The 22,346-nt window shown below is 40.5% G+C and overlaps 1 protein-coding gene across 5 annotated transcripts in view; it reads left to right on the plus strand.

Annotated features, from left to right (window-relative positions):
* Window positions 1–21,626, plus strand: part of LOC102382687 (macrophage mannose receptor 1-like) — a 136,772-nt gene extending 115,146 nt beyond the window's left edge. For 3 of the 5 annotated variants that reach the window (XM_014526091.2, XM_025192671.1, XM_025192672.1), the window contains 5 exons: window positions 5,287–5,439; window positions 10,227–10,343; window positions 14,647–14,814; window positions 17,040–17,081; window positions 17,477–21,626. In XM_014526091.2, coding sequence (XP_014381577.1) covers window positions 5,287–5,439; window positions 10,227–10,343; window positions 14,647–14,814; window positions 17,040–17,081; window positions 17,477–17,739 — 743 coding nt within the window. In that variant the 3' untranslated portion in view covers window positions 17,740–21,626. The remainder of the gene's footprint in view (window positions 1–5,286; window positions 5,440–10,226; window positions 10,344–14,646; window positions 14,815–17,039; window positions 17,082–17,476) is intronic. The other 2 variants (XM_025192669.1, XM_025192670.1) reach the window with 2 other exon arrangements.
* Window positions 21,627–22,346: the final 720 nt, after the last annotated feature.

The following is a 22,346-nucleotide window of genomic DNA, read 5'->3' on the forward strand; positions in this document are numbered from 1 at the left end:
GGTCAGGCTGCAGTTGGAGTACTGCATCCAGTATTGGGCACCGCACTTCAAAAGGGATGTGGCCAGCCTGGAGAGGGTTCAGAGGAGGGCCACCCGCTTGGTGAGAGGGCAGCAGGACAGGCCCTACGAGGAGAGACTGAAGGACCTGAACCTGTTCAGCCTCAGCAAGAGGAGGCTGAGGGGGGACCTGGTGGCTGCCTACAAGCTCATCAGGGGGGATCAACAGCAAATAGGCAGAGCTCTTTTCTCCCCAGCACTACCTGGGGTGACGAGGAACAATGGTAATAAGCTGATGGAGAATAGGTTTAGGTTAGAGTTCAGGAGGCAATATTTTACAGTTCAGGTGGCCAAAATCTGGAACCAACTTCCCAGGGAAGTGGTCCTCGCCCCTACCTTGGGCAAGTTCAAGAGGAGGTTGGACCTGTCTGGTGTCTTGTGAACCCAGCATTCATTCCTGCCTGTGGCAGGGGATCAGGCTAGATGATCTGTTCAGGTCCCTCCTGACCCTAGCTACTATGAAACTATAATCATAAAACAACAGAAGAAACAAATTGCTGAGGCAGCTCAAATATATTAATAGTGGCAGAAACACCAAAAATTGTGCAAGAGGCATCATAAGTTTGATTAGTCACTTAGCACAGCAGTGTAGTTTGAAGATGATAGAAATAGTTAATCCATCATCCTATCCACTGAATTTTGTACGCACACAGTCTTTGACAGTAAAAGGACAGCCAAAAATTGTGCTTGGATTTATATAGGCTTGCTTCTCAGGTGTGATTTGGGTAGTCATAGGGAGCTAGCAAGAAACTTTGCCCTTGATAACAGAATGATATTTCCAGAGCTGCTGCAGAAAACTGATAAGAAATAAAATACATGTGAGTACTGTGATCATATTATTTGGTTATAAATGTACCTGGAAATTTTAAAGAGGAGTACTATATACCCCACTTAGTACATATTGTAATGTACCCTCAATCCTTTATTTCCCAAATTAAATCAAGTGTAAGAAAGATGTTGATAAAAAATATTGTCCATGTATAGATGACATGGTAATCTCTGAAAAACTGGATAAGTAATCGGTTTCCGTATGTTACCAAACAAATATATGACAAAAAAATAACCCTGAATGAATAAAGGAGGTATTATATACACATCATCAACCAAGCAAGTTAGGTGAGGAATAATAATGAATAGATTTTACAGCATTTTACAATGACAGATCATGACCCCACTTATAAAGAAAGGAAACTCACAGTGATTCGGTGACTCACCCAGAGTTACATTGCAAACTAACAGCAGAACATAAGTTTTCTGGTTGCTGGTCCAGAGCCAAAACCACAGGCTTGTTCCTTCCTCTAATTGAATGTCCACATCATCATCTCCAGAGCCCTAAAACTGCAGCTTGAAGGAGAAAAACCCCCCTTATGTTATCACTTTTATTTGCTTGTATTTTTTCTTTGTTAAATTTGCCACCAGCTGGATGCTGAGACAAACACAAACATCCAGGGATAGGTGCACGGGATATGCAGTGCAGCAGTCACGCTCCTGCCTTTGATACCTGTTTCACCCGAACTTTAAAACTAACTGCCTGAGAGTGGAAATGACATTTCTATTCAGGTTGTGCTGAGAGAGCCAATGGATTTATGGCTCATTGTCACCTCCCTGTTTCCTGCTAATCTCTCTCTACTCTACAGGTATTAATGACCCTCTATTCCTTTTAATGATCTTGATGTTTCACTATTTAAATGATCCTTTTGCAATTTTGCTGTCTGTTAGCCATTCCTGATAGCGTTTCTTTTCTATTTTACAGCCTTGCAGAGTGTTTTTAGCTCTAGCTACAAACCTTAGCTCAGGTGTCCTAAGGTTAACTCAGGAGCATGAATGATTGACAGTGAAATATTGGAGGCACTTTCAAGAGTCTCAAGAAGGCTAGATTTTATTTTATGAATCTGAATGAGATATACATGTAATTTTAATGAATACAGGACTAAGACACAATATCTTTTGAATATTTTTTGCCTACATTTTTGCTTTGATCTTAACCTGGATAATATAATGCTAACTTTTAGCATATTAGTAAAGCATTTAATTTCTCTTTAACTGGAGAAAAATGTCTTGTGTTCTGTGTGGTGATGTGCCACACTATCATCACCCTCCTTTTCAAAATCCTAGGTCTGCCCCATCCTTCCAGTGTGTCCAGAAGTTACCTGTAAAAGTAAAATCTATTTTAAAAAGTCAGGGCATTATTCACCAGATGAACAGAACACCAGGTAAAAGCAAGAGAAAATACAGAAAACATGTGGAGTGGCAGTGTTCCACATGCTCACCATGCTATGCAAATATAGCTTTACTGCCTCTGGTTCAAGCCTATGTAGTAGAGCCTTGAGGACCCTGCTGCTGAGTATGGTACTTTTACAGTCTAGAATGGTTCAATTGAACCTGAACATTTAATCTCTAACAACATTGTTAGAAGGGAAAGATGTTAGTTTTCTATTGGAAGTCTGGGGTTAGTATAAAGCACCTACTAGGACCACCCTTTAGATCTTGGCCACATATAGTCATGGTGTGTGTCAGGCTTTGTCCGAGCCCCCAAGGTCTGGAATAGCTTGCCATTGGAGGTGGTTCAAACACCTACTTTGAACGCTTTCAAGAGAAATTTGGATGTTTATCTTGCTGGGATCCTATGACCCCAGCTGATTTCCTGCCCCTGGGGCAGGGGGCTGAACTCGATGATCTTCCGATGTCCCTTCCAGCCCTAATGTCTACGAAATCTATGAGTTGACAGAAGGAAGAAGCACAGAGATAACTGACAATACTGTGACAAGTATGAAGCCAAAATAAAACTATATGCTTTATGTCTTTTTCCAGTTACTTGACACAGCAAAGGAACTTTGCTTAATATTAAGAACATAAGAAATGCTTTACTGGGTCAGACCAGTGGTCCATCTATCCTAGTATCCTGTCTCTCACAGTAGGAGAAGTAGGTGCTTTTTATCTCTAGAGATATATTGAACCAAATATATCTAGAGTGATCTCTTCCCTATTTATGTCCCTTCCACCCTGACATCCATCCCCCATTTGCCAGAGAGATGCCAGAGGAAACGTCTGTAGCCATTCTGTTCAACACCTATTAATAGATCTATCATCCATGAATTTGTCTAGTACCTTTTGGACCTGGCTATGCTATTTGCATCTACCACCTCTGTGGCAATTATTTCCTGCTAGTTTCTGTGACTGCCCCCTAGTTCTAGTGTTCTGGGATTTGCTGAATTACAGTTCCCTGTTCACTTGCTCCACCGGCTTCATGATGCTTTAGAACTCTATTATATCCTCCTCAGCCTTCTCCTTTCCAAATTGAAGAGTCCTAGCCATTTTAGTCTCTCCTGGTAAAGCTACTGCCCCGTCCACCCTGATTTTTTTTTGTTTGTCCTTTTCTGTACCTTTTTTACTCTAATACATCTTTTGGAGATGTGGAGACCAGAACTTTACACAGTATTCAAGATATGGATTCACCATGGATTTGTATAAAGACATGATGATGTTCTCAGTTTTGTTTTAAATTCCCTTCTTAAAGATGCTCAATATTTTATTGGCTTTTATGGTTGGCGCTACACATTGAGCTAATGTTTTTAGGGATCTACAATGACTTAAGGTCTCTTTCCTGAGTTGTAACAGTTAGTTCAATAGTTGGTTCAATAGTTAGTTCAATAGTTCAATAACTAAGTAGTTCAATAACTAAATAGTTGGAAAGATTGTTCTTTGTAAGCTTTTTGTACTCAGAAGCTTGCAAAGAACAATTTTAGTTGGTCTAATAAAAGATATCACAGTTACCCTTGTTTGCTTATGTCCTTAGACCAACACAGCTACAGCCAACACCCCTGAGTTCAGAACTAAAACTTGTGCATATATACTTCATGGTTATTTTTCCCCACGTGCTTTACCTTGCACTTGTCGACATTAATGTTCATCTGCCATTTTTTTGCCCACTCACTTAGGTTGGTGACATATTTCTGCAGCTCTTCTCCATCATTTTGGGATTTGCCTACCTGGAATAACTTGGTATCATCTGAAAACTTGGAGATTTCATTGTGCATCCTCATTTCCAGATAATTAGTGAAGATGTTGAATAACATGTTACCTTTCTACTAAAAGTATCTGAAATTTCCAGCATACAGGCATCCATGCAGTTTCTTGGGGAGGAAATATGCCCCATCTAGGAGAAAGATATGCCCCCTAGAGATTATCACCATAACGAACACCTGAATGTTATTCTCAACTCCTCTGTGATTGGGTGAAGTCCAGCTTTTGCTGTTTCCCCAGCCTTCCCCAGACCAGGAAATTTGTGGTGATAGAAATGAACAACTGTCCATGGCTGTAAGAATTTGTTGAAATATCCAAAGAAAACTAATTGTTCTGCATGTACAGATCTATGAGGCAAAATAATATCAAATAGTTGTTTAAATACATTTAGCACCAAAGTCTTTTTGAATTATTTCCAGTGTTCTGAATATTGCTTTTTAACATAAAGTTGTCCCCATGATCCACACGTTGAAAATAATTTTCATTTGTCTAGGTTCAGAGGAGCAACTGGTGTATTTTGAAATCATTTATGTTTATATTTATTGTTCTTCAACAATAGCAGTCAGCTAAAACCATTATCAATTCTTTCATAGTATCATAGTACTTAGGGTCAGAAGGGACCTAAACAGATCATCAGGTCTGACCCCCTGCCCCGGGCAGGAATGGGTGATTTTTTTTAAATCAGAGAAAACCAGGATCCCTGCCTATAATATCCTGGTTTAACCTGCACTTGAAGTCCTGTAGAATCATCAAAGCAGCTTTTCTACATCAAGAATAGTGTTGGTTTATAACCCAATGTGGCCAGATTTAGGTCCAAAATCTGTAAAGCTCAACATGAGGCTCAACATGTAAAATTCAACGTGGAGCTGAGGCGCATTCTTAACCATAAGTATATGCATAAGTACTTTACTGAGTGGGAATAGAAGAATGTGTTTAAAGATAAGAACATGCTTAAGAGCTTTCCTGAATAAGGATGGTAGAGGCTAAAATGCAACAGCAACATTATTTATTTACCGGTTCAGATTTTTTCCAGTATTGCATAATAATAAGGGATACAGAATTACAGAGCCTGTATTGAGATTAAGAGCTTTGAGGAGTTTTCTGGTTAAAATAAAAAGGACATCAAATTAATATATGCTACTAATGGTAAAAGCATAAATAAGAAAGCTGTTCAGGTAAATGATTTGGATTATTTTTTTTTAACAGTGAAGGCCCCCACTGATCCTCCACAACTTCCAGGAACGTGTCCTGAAACAGAAGAACGTCGATCTTGGATCCCATTCCGTGGCCATTGTTACTACTTTGAGTCATCACTTACTCGAAACTGGGCCCAGGCATCCTTAGAATGCCTCCGTTTAGGTGAGTGTCATCTTGAATTAGTGGTAAAACATTCACAAATCACATATGTATAATTTTTTGTAAAGAAGAGTGAATATATCTTAAATGTTAAGGAAAAAATCTTTTTCTGCAGTAGTAATTGGAGTTTTTATTAATTTTTAATACCGTTTTTTATTGTTTATGTTATAGAACCAATTTCCCTCTCAGTTATTTTAATTACCATATTGCTTGATTAGAAAATGAGGTTTTCCGCCCCATTTAACATGGGGAATAAAGCCCCTCACCTTATAATTAAGTATGAGGAAGCGATGGGCAGGGGTTAGCTCTTGAGTCAGAGTTGCAGCTGCCACCTGCCCCCTGCTGCCTCTGCCCACCCAGCCATTCCTTCCCCACATGCAATGGGATCTAATCCACAGTCCACACAATTGCGCCTCCTGTCATGGCACACGTGCATGGCAGGAGGCGTGATTGTGGGATTGCACATTAGATCCCATTGCACCTTATTGCTGGTGCCGGGGGAGGCCGATCCTAGGTTCCCCTCACCAACTAGAAGCAAACTTCCATAGTTGCCCCCCCCCTCCCCCCTCAGCTGAGGTGTTATGCACCCTTGGTGCTACAGGATCACCAAAGCATAATCAACCTGGAGTTTAATGTGAATGTGGAGCCTGCACCCCGCTCCGCCTGGTCTATCGGGGTGTTGCCCCTCCCCTCAACTCGCCTGCCACGACTTGGATGTAGATATATACCTTAAGAGGGGTCTACAGTGGAGATCTTTATCCTGGGTGGGGCCTCCCAATAGACGGTGTTACTCACGGTCGTCTGATGCGGTGGTCCACGGGGCTCTGCCTCCCCTACACCCCGTCCACGTGCCAACCGCTGGGTGATGCGTTCAAGATGTTTCCAGGCCTCGTATGACGGCCTCAGACCAGTTCTCCGGTTCCTGGTCATTCTCCCTCCTTCTGGGAGCGATTTCTCCTTTCTCCTCTTTTACAGGAAATACTCCTCCGAGTTAGGAGGAGCTGCAGGGTGATTTCCCTGATTCCAGCTCCCTCTTGGAGCCTCCACTGTCTCCCCTCTCCTGCCAACAGCAGAGCGCTCCCCTGCCTCCTGAGCGTCAGCCGCTTCAGGAGACTGAGAGAGTGCCTCGGCTTGCACTCTCTGTCTGCCTTCTGCTCTGCCTCCCGTAGAAAGCTTACAGCTCTCTGCTAAGCTGCCTGCTTGAGACCCACAGGCTGGGTCCTCTCCTCTCTGCGCCCGAGCTCGCAGCATGAGCAGCCCACCCGTACTCTCTCTCTCCGTCTCCCCCTCTCTCCCTGTTCTGTCGGCGTTTTTAAACTTTCCCGCAGCTGCCGCTACAGCCACTGGGATTGGCTCAGCTGTTCCCCGTGCCGGGAACAGCTGTTGCTACAGCCGGCGTAATGGCGGTTCACGCGGCTACAGCCGTGAACACAGCTCCTGCTCCCGCTGCTCTTTTGCAGGTACGTACGCCCCTCTGGGGGCTTGCTCTCAGGGTCTGGGGTCTTCGCTCGAGAGCCTGTGGGGGCACTTCACCGCCACAGTGGAATATGACTCGCACAGTTCAACTTAACTAAAATCTAACTTTTATTAATACATTAAATGTTATCTTAATTTCTACATAGAGAGAGAGAAAAACATTTAGTCCAATGGTCCCACCTAAACCCAGATGTTACTCTACTTCACAGAAAAGGTGGCCAATGAGTTCCTGAAAGTAGAGGGTGGTCATCTCTGGGTAATAGCTGTTTTTCAGTCCAGATGTTGCTGGATGGCAACACACAGCCAACTTCCTTGCTGTTTTACTTTAATGCGTTCTCTTTAACTTTACTCCCCTGGTGACTCTTCATTTCTGGGTGCCGTTGATTGGTTTCTCTGTGATCCTCATGCTGTTCATGTTTTTATCCTGTCAGCATATTCTCTTATTTCAACAAGCCCATCACATGCACACATCTTAATTTGGTCTTTTACCAGTATCTTAATTTGGGCATGCCCTGGATTCCTAATTTGGTCTGTCCATTAACTCTGGAAATTCCAGGGGCTCTGTAATTGTGCACTGTTCAGTTGGTCCCCTCTTATCACCTTTCATTTACATATCCACTCATGTCATCTGTCTGATTTAGTCAGTTAGTGCCAGGTTCAGTTAATTTGAGCTAGTACCAAGGCCTACATTTCACACACCTATGTTGATAACAGCAGAACATAAGCTGCCTGTGAAAGTGAACTCAAGGCTAGTTGATAATGCAAACACAAGCAAAATGAAAAAAGAAAAGTACAAATAATAATGAGGTTATAGAAAAACTTAAGCAATGGTTAAATAAGGCTGACTATAAAATAAAAGTTCAAATAATACTCTAATGCACCACTCAAGCAGGTGCAACTAAAGCTAAATGTGACAAGGTGCCCCACACTCCCCACAGATAGGAGATGCAGCTGCCACTACCTTCCAACCCCAGGGGTGTGTGTAGCCCCTAGGGCTGGAAGATGTGATCTCCTGGCTCAGGCTTCATGCACCCCTGGGGCTGGGAGACAGCAGTGGTGCCTTGCATCTGGGACCCAGAATCTGTAGCTGTGGGGTTCTGGGTTTTGGCAGCTGTGGGGGGCTGCTGGGAACCACAGTCAGCAGCTGGGCTGAGAGCCTTCTTAGCTGCAGGGCTCCTAGCCCCCACTGGGCATGGTGCTGATGGGGCTTCCAGCCACAGGGGAGACCCTGCTACATGTACAAATTAAAGCTCGATAGCAACTAGCTATGAAATAATTACACATTTTTGAGGTCTAACTTTATAACTAGTTGGACCTTTTTAATGGTATGAAAAGTACTTTGCATGTGTATTTGGTGTCAAGGTAATTGCATAATTAACGGATTAATTGCATAATTAACCAGTTAAGTATGCAATACCTGTAACATGTAGAGGGGGCCTCAAAGTCACCTATTGGTCTGCCAGAGGTGAGCAGTCCTTCTGGATAGTGTGGTTAGGCATTCCAGTTGCTATAGCCAAGTGTGCAAGGGTGATATGTAGTCAGGGTCACATCTGCTGCCTTTCATTCCTTAGGTTGAATGACTCATTTACAGTTGGGTTGATTGCGAGGAAACTTCAGCAAGAGTCCAGACTCAGAGGGGATTTCAGGCTCATATCTCAGAGATGTTGTAAGAAAACTTAACCACTTTGATACCACATCCCTGATATATCTATGAAAAGGATCACATGGTACAATTGCCTGTGATAAAAAGAGACCAGATTCAATGACTCAGGAGTCTGAGCGCCTTATAAACCTATGCTGTTGTGTTTCTGATGTAAATCAGTTGCTGAGGTATAATTGCTCATTGGAAATAAAATGTTGGTCTGAAATTCCTGAAAGGCATCTCTGCCTGGGACTGTTTGTTATGTGCAAATTAAACATTGACAGGAGAAGATTGCTGGTCTCTATGTCACTGCTTTCTCCTCATGCGAGAAACCAACGAAGAAGGCCCCACATTTCTTATGCCATTCGTCAAAGGGGTAACTTTATCAAAACAATACATATTAATGCCCTCCGTTATATAAATGTAACATTGAATGATGTGCTAAAACTCTTCAGACTCTGTTTCATCTTCAACACTTATGAAAGGATTTTTCTGAGCCTTCTAATAATAAAGAAAACAGCAAAAAAAAAAGTCCATGTTCTTACATTTGGTGTACAGTATTCACATTGTTCTCCTCATGCTCTCACTTTCCCATTTATAATTAAGCATTTTCTGAGTATCCTGTCATTTTAATTATAAATTGATCTTTTTCTCCTTCAAATAAAAAACATAGAAATCAGACTTGACTTTATACATTGGATCAACTTGTAATCATAATAATATGAAAATATAACAATGTGGCATTACTGTATGGATCAGATGACCCGTAATAGCCATGTAGGCTGGTATTATGGGGCTTGTACAAGGTCATCTGTTCTATGTGGTGGTAGCAGAGTGGCTGGCTGTCCTACTGTGGGAAATGGCCATAATGGCTGGGGATCTCACTGGTCTGCTCCGCTTGTACAGTTAGGAGCTCAGAAGCCATAAGAACCTTGTGGGAAGTTGAGACTTCCAGATCCTTGCTCCACTACAGGGAGGAGGGAATTGGGAAGCCTTAGGACTATCGCTCTGAGGCAGTCCATGTGAATGACCACCATTGGAGCCACAGCCAGCAGCCCCAAGGTATGCTGCCACGAAGCCATGTGGAGGTCTGTTGGTAACCTGCCTGTGGTCAAAACCAGTAGTTTAACATTTTCCAACAAAATGAAATAAAAACTTGTCAGACAGTTCCTGTACAACCACTCAATTTTCTCCTTCCTTCCTAACCCTCAGAGAATTAGGGAAAAAAAATTGCACCTCTAAAACCAGAGCTGTTTGGATTCAGGACTTGAGGTCCTTTCCAGTCTTACTTTTCTCTGATTCTATTATATTTGTGTACTTCACAATTAGATTCTGCACCTATAATGAATTAATTATTTGAAACATTTATAATATATAAAGCATTTTAATTGGCAAATGTTACAGAATAAAAAAGTGCATGTGTATTCGTAGGGTGGAGGTAGTCAACAAAGCTGCTGAGAGGAAAAGGGAACATTTACACTGAAGTGAAACATTCCAGGTGTAATTTTCTGCACGGATTCTTATTGCCTTTACTGGGACCTGGAAATAATAATCAATGGCAAAATGGTTTAAAAGTATTGTAAAACTTGACAAGAAAAAAGTCACTCTTTATAGGGAGCATATGCTTCATTATAAAACTCATTTATATAGCATGTTTACTAATGCTTTGCAGGTGCTGCTTTAGTTTCAGTAGAAGATTCAGCTGAAGTCGACTTTCTGGCACACAACATAGAGCCTCTTGAAAGAAAATCATCAACTTTTTGGACAGGAATGTACAGGAACGTGGATGGTAATTTTTTAAGTATTATTATTTGTTCATAGGTGAATAGCTTCCACAAAAATACTTAAACCTGATGCATACTGTTTATTACACTCTGTTGTAAAACATGAAAAGATAAGGCAGGAAAGGTAACACTTTATGTATGTTACATACTGTTGAAGAAATATAAATCATGCATACGACCAGCTGATTGATTTGTTATTGAGTGTTAACAAGTAAAATACTACTGAAGAAATGTAGAAGAGCTGTTTCTTAAGGGATAGGGCTTTGGTAGAGGAGGGCACAAAGTGAGTGGCCATAAGGGAGTCCAAACTATCAACTGGACTATGTAAGAGTTGAGTATCAGGGGAGTTGAGGTTATGGCCCCATGTCGTTGGTATTATGCTGGGAGGAAACCAAGATGGAGGAACAGAAACCTTTACTTATTTTACTCTCCTTTCAGTAAAGATAGGCCAATCATTCCTTATCACCAAAAAAATGACTATAGAAGAGGGTTTGCATTTGTAAGACATCCTGTGATGATGGAATATCTTATTGACAATATTGTTACAGTAAATGGGTGTGTGGTAACTTTGGGGACTTTCACAAAATATTTATACAGAATGCTAATGAATCATCACCTGACCTAAAGCGGAACATAGGATTGCTGGCACAGGAAAACCTTCCAGAAAGTATGGGGAGAGAGAGTATTACTTGAAATAGAAGGTGAGGAAAATTTAAAGTCCTGAGAGAGACTCAAAGATCTCTGTTAACAACTCAAAGGGTTGTTAATAATCAAAAAGATTTATCTCAGTTTCCAGCAAAGGATATGGCGGAAATTACAATCAGACTGTGAAAGAAAGAATGAGATCATAGAGAGAAATTCACGAATATTAACAGGGCATCAGACAAAGGTGCTGAATAAAAATATATGCACTACTAAAGATAAAAACTTGCAACGCAAAAAGTATAGAAGAAAAATAGAAGAGCAGTCAGAGCATTCTTGAGAATGGGAATTGATTTTAATTTATAACTAGAGTTGAGTTGCAACCAGATTTTCTGTGTTATGGAAAATCAAGTGTGGACAAAGTAAATGTTAGAGAGCTGTTATTCACCAGCTCCCAGGATACTAGGACTACTGAAATGATCAGGAGGTAGAATTAAAATAAATAAGAGAATGCTTATTTACACAGTGTGTAGTTCACTTGTGGAACTCATTGCCGCAAGAGGTTGTAGAAGCAGAAAGTATAACCAGGTTCAAAAAAGAATTAGGCAGAATCATGGAGGGCAGGTTCATTGACAGCTATTATAAAGAGCAGTTAGGGATGTGTCCTCTGACATGCATAAACTAATGATGGTTGATACCAAGAAGGATATGACAGTTACTCTAGGCATGCCCCATTTATATACCCTGCCTCTAAGATATCTATTATTTGCTGCTATCAGAGACAGGACACTGGGTTAGATGGACCATATATCGGCCCTGGTATGGCACTTCTTACATTAAAAAATTCTCCAGTTTCAAAATTTCTGCCATTCCAGATGGAATGAAGCAAATATAACGTTTTCCATGGAATGAAATTCTGAAATATTTTTGTTGTGGAGCATCAAAAAGGTTTTGTCTCTAATTTATGAATTAAAAAAAAAGCATTTAATTTAATTTTATAATTTTTTTGCAGCAAAAATATTCAAATTTTTCAGTTCTGAAAATGCTACAAAGTGATGCTTGAACATTTTTTAAACTATTCACAACATTTAACAGTGTTTGGACTTCAGTTAAAACAGCACTTTCCATTAAAATATTTAGGAAACTGATTCTGTTACCTATACATATACATATAACTGAATCATGGCAAAATGACAAAAAAATCAATGGAATACTGCATCTAAATATATCTGGTTGATAAATAATACAGGGAAGGTAGATTTACATGATTAGAAGATGATCTCCCCCACCCCCCTTTTAACATGGTGGGAGAGGAAGCCCCTCACCTTAGAATCAAGCATAAGGAGGGGCTGGACAGGGGTTAGAGCTGGAGATGGAGCTGCAGCAGTTGCCTGCCCCCTGCTGCCTCTGCATGCCCAACCACTCTTCTATCACAGCCCCCAGTCTCTCCCCCAATGCTGCTTCTCCCTCTTTCTCCCTCTGTAGCTAATAAATATTCTATGGAGTTGAATAAGATAAAATTTTAGAATGGAGATGACTATAGAATCTACATATATTATTATAAATATATAAATATAGGCTTATACTAGTATAGTAGTCTTCTTATCAGCTGGAATCTATAGATAGATAGATAGATAGATAGATAGATTCCAGCTGATAAGAAAGATAGCTAGTCAGTTAATCTATCTATCTATCTATCTATCTACTTTTATCAGCTGGATATATATATCTTTCTATTTCATACTTATCAGTTTCTATTTTATTTCATACTTCTTATCAGCTGGAGATATATATATATATGTGTGTGTGTATGTATGTATGTATGTATGTATATATGTATAATAGTACTAATATACTAGTATAATTGGAATAACCCAGGAGTGTAAAATTCATTTGGCCTCGCAGTATGGATGAGTGTTGTGGGACCGGTCCACAGGCTGGATATGAATGATATGTGGCCAGGCCCACAGAGTTCCCACTCCCTCCCCAATCATGGGAGATCCAGTGCATACAACACCTGCCCCAGTTGATCTGGGACATGTACCACTTGTGGCATCCTCTCTGGCTGTTCCAGGACCCTTGCTGCATGTGTGCACCCACCCTGGAGTGTTTGTGGGGAGGGGTGCTGCTTGCAATGCAGGTCTCAAAACAGTCAGAGCAGGCACTGTGTGCAGCATGCATCCTGCAGTAGTTAGGGCAGGTGCCATGGGCAGTATGTGTTACGGAGCAGCTGGAAAGGAGCACTACATGCAGTCCATGTCCTGAAGTGGCAGGGGGTGCATGGGGTCAGTTTGACACATGCTGTGTGTGGGTCTACTCCAGACCCAAGGGCAACACCAGGGGCCAGAAAATGGGCACTGTGGGCTGGACCCTCTGGTGCGCTATATCTTTGAAATCCCTGTGTTGCTTGACTCTTGGCCAGAAAAAAACGAAAGTGTTCCATGTTGTAGCAGACCAGTGTATCTTGATGAATAATGGGTTGTAAATATGTCCATTGCCAATGGTGAGTATTGGAACTGCTTATGAGTCAAGTCACTGATTATGGAAGCAGTTACTTGACCTCTTAAACCATTATTTATCAAAGTGACTAGATATTTGGCACAGGACCTGGTTCATTAAGTAGCTCTACTTACCTTTAAATTGTACCTACTGTAGAAGTAAATTTTATATCTTCAAGGAAGTAGTTATATCAAAATGTAGTGCAGTGGGCACAGAGTACGGGAGAGAATCTCAAAGAAATGGGGAAGCTATAAAATCAAATGGAAGGAAATATTTACACTCAACATGGAAGTTTTTTAAGCATAACTTTAGTCACGAGAGACCCATGGATCCTTAAGCAATCAAACAAACAAAAGAAATAGGAAGACACATGAACACGAAGTTCCAGAATTTTTAAATAACAAAAGGTTTATTAAAATAGACATCTTTCCAGAAGTGGAAATAGAAGCCAGAAAGACCAAACCTATATCAAATGCAGTAAATAATGGAGGCAAAGGAGATTATTTAGCATTTGTGAAAAAATAACCAAATCCAAAATACAGCTACAAATGACAAAGACAAAGGACACTTTAAAAAAGATAAATTATTTCTTTCCACCGGTTATCATCACAGTTGTCATATTAAATAAAGCAAGAATACAACATGGAAGGTATCGTGGGGGGATTTTTCTTGAATGTGGTCTTTTCTGCCAAGTATGGAAACCAGGGTATTTTGGAGATATGAGACCTTTGGATGTCTAATTCAGCTTTCTGCTATTTTTCAAAATGTAGAGCAGTGATTCCCAACCAAAGTGTCACAGCCTTGAGTTCCTTTCTAGGTGCTGTGGGGTGCCACACAATGCTAGTACTGTTAGGTTTACAAGCATGATTCACAAGATAAACCGAGATATTTCAAATAAAAATCCATAATTGTGGCTCTTGAGCTCTTTGCAACAGAAAAACTGCTCTATTTTTTCTGTACTCAAAAAATAATTAAAACTAGCTGCTGGCATTTTCTGAGGGATGCCTCAAGTCTATTCTAGGGTGCCTTCAGTTTTTAAAAAAGGTTGATAATCATTGAATTGGAGAAACCTAGAACACACTCTGAGATGCCTCTGAATGTTTAATTACTTCAGTAGGGTACACTTAAATGCTAATCTTTTTTCATATTAAATATGTTTTTAATTAGGTCAGTGGTTGTGGTTAGACAACACTGCAGTGGATTTTGTCAACTGGAATGTAGGAGAACCTTCAAGCCAACAAAATGAGCACTGTGTTGAAATGTATGCAAACTCTGGGCTCTGGAATAATATTTATTGCTCTTCCTATAAAGGATACATTTGTAAAAGATCCAAAAGTAAGTGATGGGTTTATGGATTTGCTTTATGCTTACTGGAGTTCGTAGTATGTAATGCTTACAGCATGCATACTACTAGTAGATATTGGCCATAGAGTTTACAGTTGTGATAGATCTTCTCTATGGTTTATAAACAACATATAACTGACATGCATAGCACCAGCAAGAGAAAGAGAGGGTAACATCAAAAAAGAGATGTCTTTTTATTTAAAGGATGCCTAATGTGTTTTTTGACATGGGTGGACATATTGAATGAATACTGCATTTACTTAGTTCTAAGATGAACCTCTCTTATTTAATGTGGGAGGGGAGAAACACCTTATCTAAGAATTGAATACAATGACAGTGGGAGCAGGTGGCAGTTGTGGCTTGGGTTCCAGCCTCTGCCGGGGGTCAGGGCCATAGCTGTAGCTGCTGCCTGCTTCCCTCACCCCTCCACTACCTCTGCACCCTGCCATCTCTCCCCCACCACATCCACTACAGCCTCTTCCCCCTCCTCCTCTCTCTTCAGCCTCTGTTCCCTTGCTTGCCCCTTTCCCTCCCTCTCTTATCTTTGTACCACATTGGCAGGCTGGGTGCATTCTGCAGCCTGGGGCACTGAGCATGGCCCCAACCCAGCCTGTAGCAGTAGTGGGCAATGTTCATGGCTGCTGTGGAGGTGGGGTTAGGGCTGTACTCAGTGTCCTAGGCTAAAGCAGGGATGGAGCCTGCAGGGCAGAGCAGGGGAAGGGAAAGGGAGGACGTGGGGCAGGGGAACAGGAAAGGAGGGACAGCAGAGATGGAGGAGAAAGTAACTATAGTATACCTTAACTAGTCTTTTTCATTTTAACTTACCAAATGATCTATGCAGGCTCATCAATTATGTATTCAGTTGCAGGCACCTTGCTAAAATTGCATTTTTGCATCTAGAACAGAATCTTAAATTCCTGAAAATTTGTCCTCAGAGGCACCTATATCTTACCCTAAAGTGAGCTTTTCATTTCTCTCCTTTCTCTTGTCCCTGTCTCTCCCCGTCTTTTTCTCTGAAAATGATATTTCCTACTTACTCAGGCTACATTTCTTTGCATTGTAGAGCTATTCTTTCCTGGAACATTTTAAGGTGTGGTGATTAGTGAGAGGAGGAGCCAATAACAACTTGTTTTAAGTTTCAAGATTTAGAATATTCCTGAAATAACTGAATGAACAAAATCAGAAAAAGTCAGAAAAAATGTGTGTAAAAAAGTCATGCTGTATTTGGTGAAATGCATTCAGTATTTCAAGTATGCATAGTTCTTTCATAAGAATAGAAGTTCCGAAAATCTCACTTCCCTTGCTAGAAATCTACTCTCAAGGGCACAGTGATCTGAGTCAGCAAAAGCCTTGCAAGATTCTCCAGTAAAGTGTAATGGCCCACTCAAAGTCCACTTATCGGTCTTTTAACCTGGTGATTGATGATGAACATACAAATGGTGTGTGATGGACTTACTTATGTTGTAGGTGAGTGAGTTGAAATTTCAAGGCTGTAACAGTCTCCCGTTTTACAGCCAAGAGCAAATGCATACAATGAATATAAGATGACACATTTAAAAAGTTTGAAAATGGGACACTGAACTTATTTTTGTGTGCCATGATTATGGAAGCATGTTAAATTTGATTTTTCTCTTTGATGAGGCTTCAAATGGAATATTTTCCTTTGATTGATTCATAGTGTTTTTACCAAAGCTACCCAGAACTTTGGAAAACTTAATGTTCCATGTATAAACTTTAATTTCATTTAGTAAACGTAGACATTTCTTATCTCACATTTTTCCACTGTTATGACAAATACTAATCTCACTCAGGAGCCAAATATGTCTACCAGGTTGTCTGTTTTCTGTGATTTATAAGAGAAGCAATTATTATGCTCAGTAGTGGGTCTCACACCTACAAGCTGCTTTACATACCAAACTGCTGTGTATGTACAGACTTCCATAGAACACAGGAGTCTAAAAGAGCATGGAGCTTAAGGCAAGGATGTTTGTACATTTCAGAATCATTGTAAGTCTTGAATCTACTTTAGATTAATCATATGCATGTACTAGTAAAATGTAGTTTTTTCTTTATATAACACCATAGATTTACCTGGCTCAGTACAGGCAAAAACAAGAGAGTTATTTTAAATATATGCATTGGTTTGCATTAATGTACAATGCTCAGAGTATACCAAAGACTTCTATAAACACCTGCTTTTTTCTTCTGTTTCCAAGTTGTTGAAATGAAAGCAACAGAGAAGCCACCAGACCAAAAGGGTAAGAATATTTTCTCTTAAGTAAATGAAGGAAAAGCCCAAATAAGAATATAAGTAAATGATATCAAATTCTATTTTTTATGGGACACAATTTTAATGTTGATGTGTTAAATCATTATCAGCTGGTTTTTCTATCAAAATATCTGTATCCTTTTTATGTCCAAATGTAGTCATCTCTGAAATTGCATTTTATTTTGTGTTAAGCTTTTAAAACTGTTTGCTTCATATATGCATGTGGTACTGCTGCCTGCTTGTTTAGTCAGCAATTATTTGGAACTGAAAAAGCATTTGTGCATGAACAATTACTGTTTCCTAATGGTAGGATTATTTTTGCTAAGGATATGATAATATTTAGCATAGTCTTGCTTTGTACTAATTGTTTTGCATTATTTACAGCAGTAAAAAAAGAGAACGACATGAGGAATGAGGTTCATGCACCTTCTCACAACTCTGCTGGGATTGTAGCTATTGTGGTGATTCTTATCCTATTAGGAGCTGGCCTTGCAGGCTATTTCTTCTACAGGAAGAGAAACAACCACCTATCAACAAATGACAGCTTTGAGAACAACTTGTATTTTAATAGTGAAACGGTTCCTGGGACTAGTGACACAAAGGACCTTGTGACCAATATTGAACAGAATGAACATGTTGCTCTCTAGTGTAATAAAATAAAGATGTGCCTTGTTTTAATAAAACTGTGCAACTGGAATTAAGCCAAAGCTATTTTCTGCTGAGCAAATATTATAGTAGTCAGGTTTTTTGGCTCTGTATTCTTTTTACATAGCATCTGCAGTTTCTTTGTTTCATAATCATGTTATATTTGTGTAAGATTCCAGATGTAGCCAAACAAAAGCAGGTCTTGTGAAAAGATAAAGTGCTGCTGAGTTATTAAATGAAACAAACAGATGCACTTAACAGAATTTAAAATGTATATGTGGCCAATGAGAGTAAGTCTTCAAGATTTTACCAGACCTGTATCATCCATCAGACATATATAACCATCAGCCATAAAGTCTGTCCTGCCCATGTCATTCAAAATTGCTCTGTAAAGAACCTGCCTGATTCTAATATCTTGCAAATATTCCTGGAAACCTCACTACAGGCTTTGACATTTGTTAATTGATGGGGTCGTATTTAAATACAATCTGTTTGAAAAACAAAACCAAAGAAACAGCCTCAGGGTCTTGTTACATGGTAATTTTGGGAGGCTCCTGGAGCTCTTAACCCTTCGATTGTCCACCTATTAACACCTAAAACTAGTTTTAAGCATTCACTAGGCAGCTCAAAGTTATGTCACTCCAGGGCAACATTATCTCTGATCTGTATTACCCAGCTCATGTTACACTAAGGTGTAGCCATTCTTAGTGTGACCATACCACCTACCCCACCCCCCTGCTGGCCCTCACTTTACCCGTGGTTGTCTTCACTGTCTGTCCTGGGGGAGCAGACAGGGAAGGGTTAATCTTCCTGCCGAGCCACAGCTGCTGCTCTCTGGGCCAGAAGAGCAGCAGGGTGGCAGCCAGCTAGGCAGGCAGGTTAACCTGTTGCCCTGGGACAGAGAGTGTGGACAGCTACAAGTAAGCAGGTGGTGGGGTCATGGGAACCCCAAGGGTTTACCTTACCTTTCAGTCCTCCAGAGCCCTGCTGGCCTGAAGTGTGACTCAAGCTAGCACCAGCACAATCAGCATTAGTGCAGTTCAGTGTAAGGTGTAACAAGGCCCTCACTGCTATATTGTTTCAGTTCCTATAATAGGTTTCAGAGTTCTCAGCTGTAGTGCATGTGCTCACCAGAGTGTGGAAAGGGTGTGCGTGGCATGCCCTATTAGCTTTGCTAATGACCACTAAGTGGGTTTGTGTGGGTGAGGCAATGATAGTGAGGCCATGGCAACATGTTTCTGTGTACCAGAGTAGCTGTTGCTGGGTAAAGAACAGTGGCCATATATATCCTATGGCTGTAATGGGGGTGTGCAGTTATCTCACTGTGCTTCTTGCAAGATACTGTGATGTAGAGATACTCTCTCTCATTCACACACTCTATTTCCCTCTATGTGTGCATGTGTGTGTCTCTCTGTCTCTGTCTGTTTTCTCTAACACAATTTAGTCTCATAAAAGAAAGAATACTTTAATTTTGTTAATACACCAGACATACTTTTTACTCAAATAATTTAGCTTCCATCTTTGTATATTTAAACAGTGAACAGTTTGGAAATCTTAGCATCTCATATGAGTTTTTATAATCTGATTTTTTTGTAAATCTTGTAAAATGTAAATCATGTGGGAATTAACATATTTTCCTTGGCCAGATATGAAAGTGTAAAAGGAAAATGAAAAAAAAATTATACATGCATTCAATTTTTGTTCTGTGAAATAAACAATAATAGATTGTAATTTTATCAGTTTTGCATGTTTATAGAATTGTATGTAAAACTCAATGGCCAGGTACAGGTATTATGCTTCTACTGGGAGAATCATCACTCTCTTCCAGTAGAAATCTTGAACATTCAAAATGTTCACTTTCTGTAAGAGCAAAATGCTGGTTCTTGGAGAAAAAGAACTCATCTTCAACCCAGGGGAGAGCGAATGCCTGTACACTTACACTGTCACTTTCAACCTAGAAGGAAAAATGACATTATATGATATTGATATGGAGCCATGCCAACTATGTGTTCTATTCATATTTTATCTTTGTTGTGAATCTTATGGTGTACTGGATGAATCTCAGGAACCATTCAGTGTTATGGCCAGTTGATGTGTTTGTAGCAGTACTCTTTGGTCATATGGTGTTTCAACTTCTTTTACTTTTAAGTAGTGTGTCTTTCTTATAGAACAGAGAGATTCTGGAATTTGCAAAAATAAATTTGCAGATGTAAACAGGAATTGTTATAACATAAGAACTGCCATTTGCTGGGTCAGGGTTTAGTTCCATCTTGCACAATATCCTGTGTCACACAGTGGCAGACTGTGTATGCTAAGAGGGAGAGTGAACAGGGTATGACCAAAGATTTTCCCTTTCTGCTCTACTTGTAGCCCCCAGCATTTAAGGTCCAGAAAGTTCCAATCTGGAGGCTGTATCCCTATCTCCCATATTTAATAGCTACTGATGTCCCTTTCCTACAAGAATTTGTCCCTTTTTGAATCTGGCTAAACTGCAAGCTTCCACAACATCTTGTGGCAATGCATTCCACACTTTAATTGCATGCTGTGTGAAAAAGAACTTTCTTTTGCTCATTTTAAGGTTCCTGCCTACTAGTTTAATTTGATAACCCCCTAGTTTTTAGATTGTGAGAGAACCGGGGTGGTTGTGGGGGAAGATTGGGGAGGCTGTAGCCATCCCAAAATTTGCCTTAGCTCCCCCGCATAGCCACCCCTCCCAGCACCACTACTGCCACCACCCATCCACCCGCCCAGCACAGGTTTCCTAACCCACTGGCCCTGTGCAGATAAGCCTGCAAATGGTCCCAGCAGGGGTGATGCCAGCCTCTTCCCAGTGGGGGTGGCTAGACTGGGACTGGGCTCGGAGCAGGTGGGAGTGGGGCAGGCTCTGTTGTGCAGCATGGGCGGGTGGCGGTGGTGCTGGGAGGGGTGGCTATGGAGGGGCTATAGCCCCCCCAAGCCACACCCAAGACCAGCCCTGGTCCCGCCCACCCACTGGGAAGAAGCTTGTGCTGCCCCTATATGAGAGAGTAAATAATAAATCCCCATTTATTTTCTTTTCACCATTTAGTATTTTGTAAACTCTTACTATGTCCCTCCTCAAACATTGCTTTTCTAAACTGAATAGACCTAGCCTCTTTATTCTCTCGTTATATGGAAGCTCCTCCATATCACTAATCACCCTTGCTGACTTTCTTCATAGATTTCATAGACATTAGGGCTGGAAGGGACCTTGTAAGATCATCAGGTCCAGCCCCCTGCCCAGGGGCTCTTGTGTTCTTCTATATCCTTTTTGAGGTGCGGGGACCAAAATTGGGCACAGTGTTCAAGGTATGGATGCGCCATGGGTTTATAAAGGGGCATAATGATATTTTCTGTTTTGTTTCCAATTCCCTTCTTAATTTCTAAAATGTTGTTTGCTTTTTTGATGGCAACTGAGTGCTGAGTTGATGTTTCTAGTGACCTATCCACAATGACTTCCAGATCTCTTTTTCCTTTGTGGCAACAGTTAATGTAGAGCCTATAAAATGTAGGCCCAAATGTATCAATTCACACTTATCACCTGATTTTCATATGGCATTTGTTGTCCATTCATTAAGTGAAATATTCTTCTGCAGTTCCTTAGTCTGCCTTGGTCTTTATCACCTTGAATAATTTTGTGTCATCCACAAATTAGGCCACCTCACTACTTAGCTGCTTTTCCAGATTATTTATGAGTAGGTTAAACAGAACCAGACCTGACACAGATTCTTAGAGGACCCTACTGTTTACTTCTTTCCTTTCTGAAAACTGGCCGTTTATATTAATTCTTTGTTTTTCATCCTTAATTTCTAATCCATGAGTGAAACTTCCCTGTAATCCCTTGACTACTTAACTTCAATAAAAACTTTTGATGAGGAACCTTGTCAAAGACTTTTTGGAAGTTCAGATGTACTATGTCAACTGGAGCACACTGATCCATTTGCTTATTGATACCCTCAGAAAACTCTAATAAATTCTGGAAGTGTGATTTCCCTTTAATAAAACACATGCTGATTCCTCTCCAGCAAGGCATGTTCATTCATGTGATGAGCAATTATTTTTCTTCTTGTTTCTTTCCAGGAACAGAAGTTACACTCACTGGCCTGTAGTTCCCTAGATCCTCTCAAGAGCTCTTTTAAAATATCAGTCACATTGGCAACCCTCCAGTTCTCTTGCACTAATGCTGTTTTTAATGATAGGTTGCATACTACAGTTAGGAGTGTGGTTGTTTCCAGTCTGAGCTCTTTTAGGACCCTAGGATGAATTCCATCAGGTCCTGATAATTTGCTACTGTTTAGTTTATTGATTTCCAATATGACCTCATCTTTTGAAACCTCACTTTTGTTCAGTTCCACAGAATTGTCCCTAGACTGAAATCTCTCTAACATCTTCCATCATGAAGACAAATGCAAAGAAAGCATCTTTCCATTGAGTTAACAGATTCTGACATGAAGAGGAGGTCTGCTCTCAAAAGATGACATGTCCAGAACCCAACTGAAAAAGTTGGTAAGGGCAAAAGAAGAAACAAGGCCATATTTAGTAGAAGTAGTAGTGTCCAGAGGCACTGATCAGAATCTGGATTTCATTGTGC

This window comes from Alligator sinensis, unplaced genomic scaffold, assembly GCF_000455745.1.
Source record: "Alligator sinensis unplaced genomic scaffold, ASM45574v1 scaffold995_1, whole genome shotgun sequence".
Classification (NCBI taxonomy): domain Eukaryota; kingdom Metazoa; phylum Chordata; order Crocodylia; family Alligatoridae; genus Alligator; species Alligator sinensis.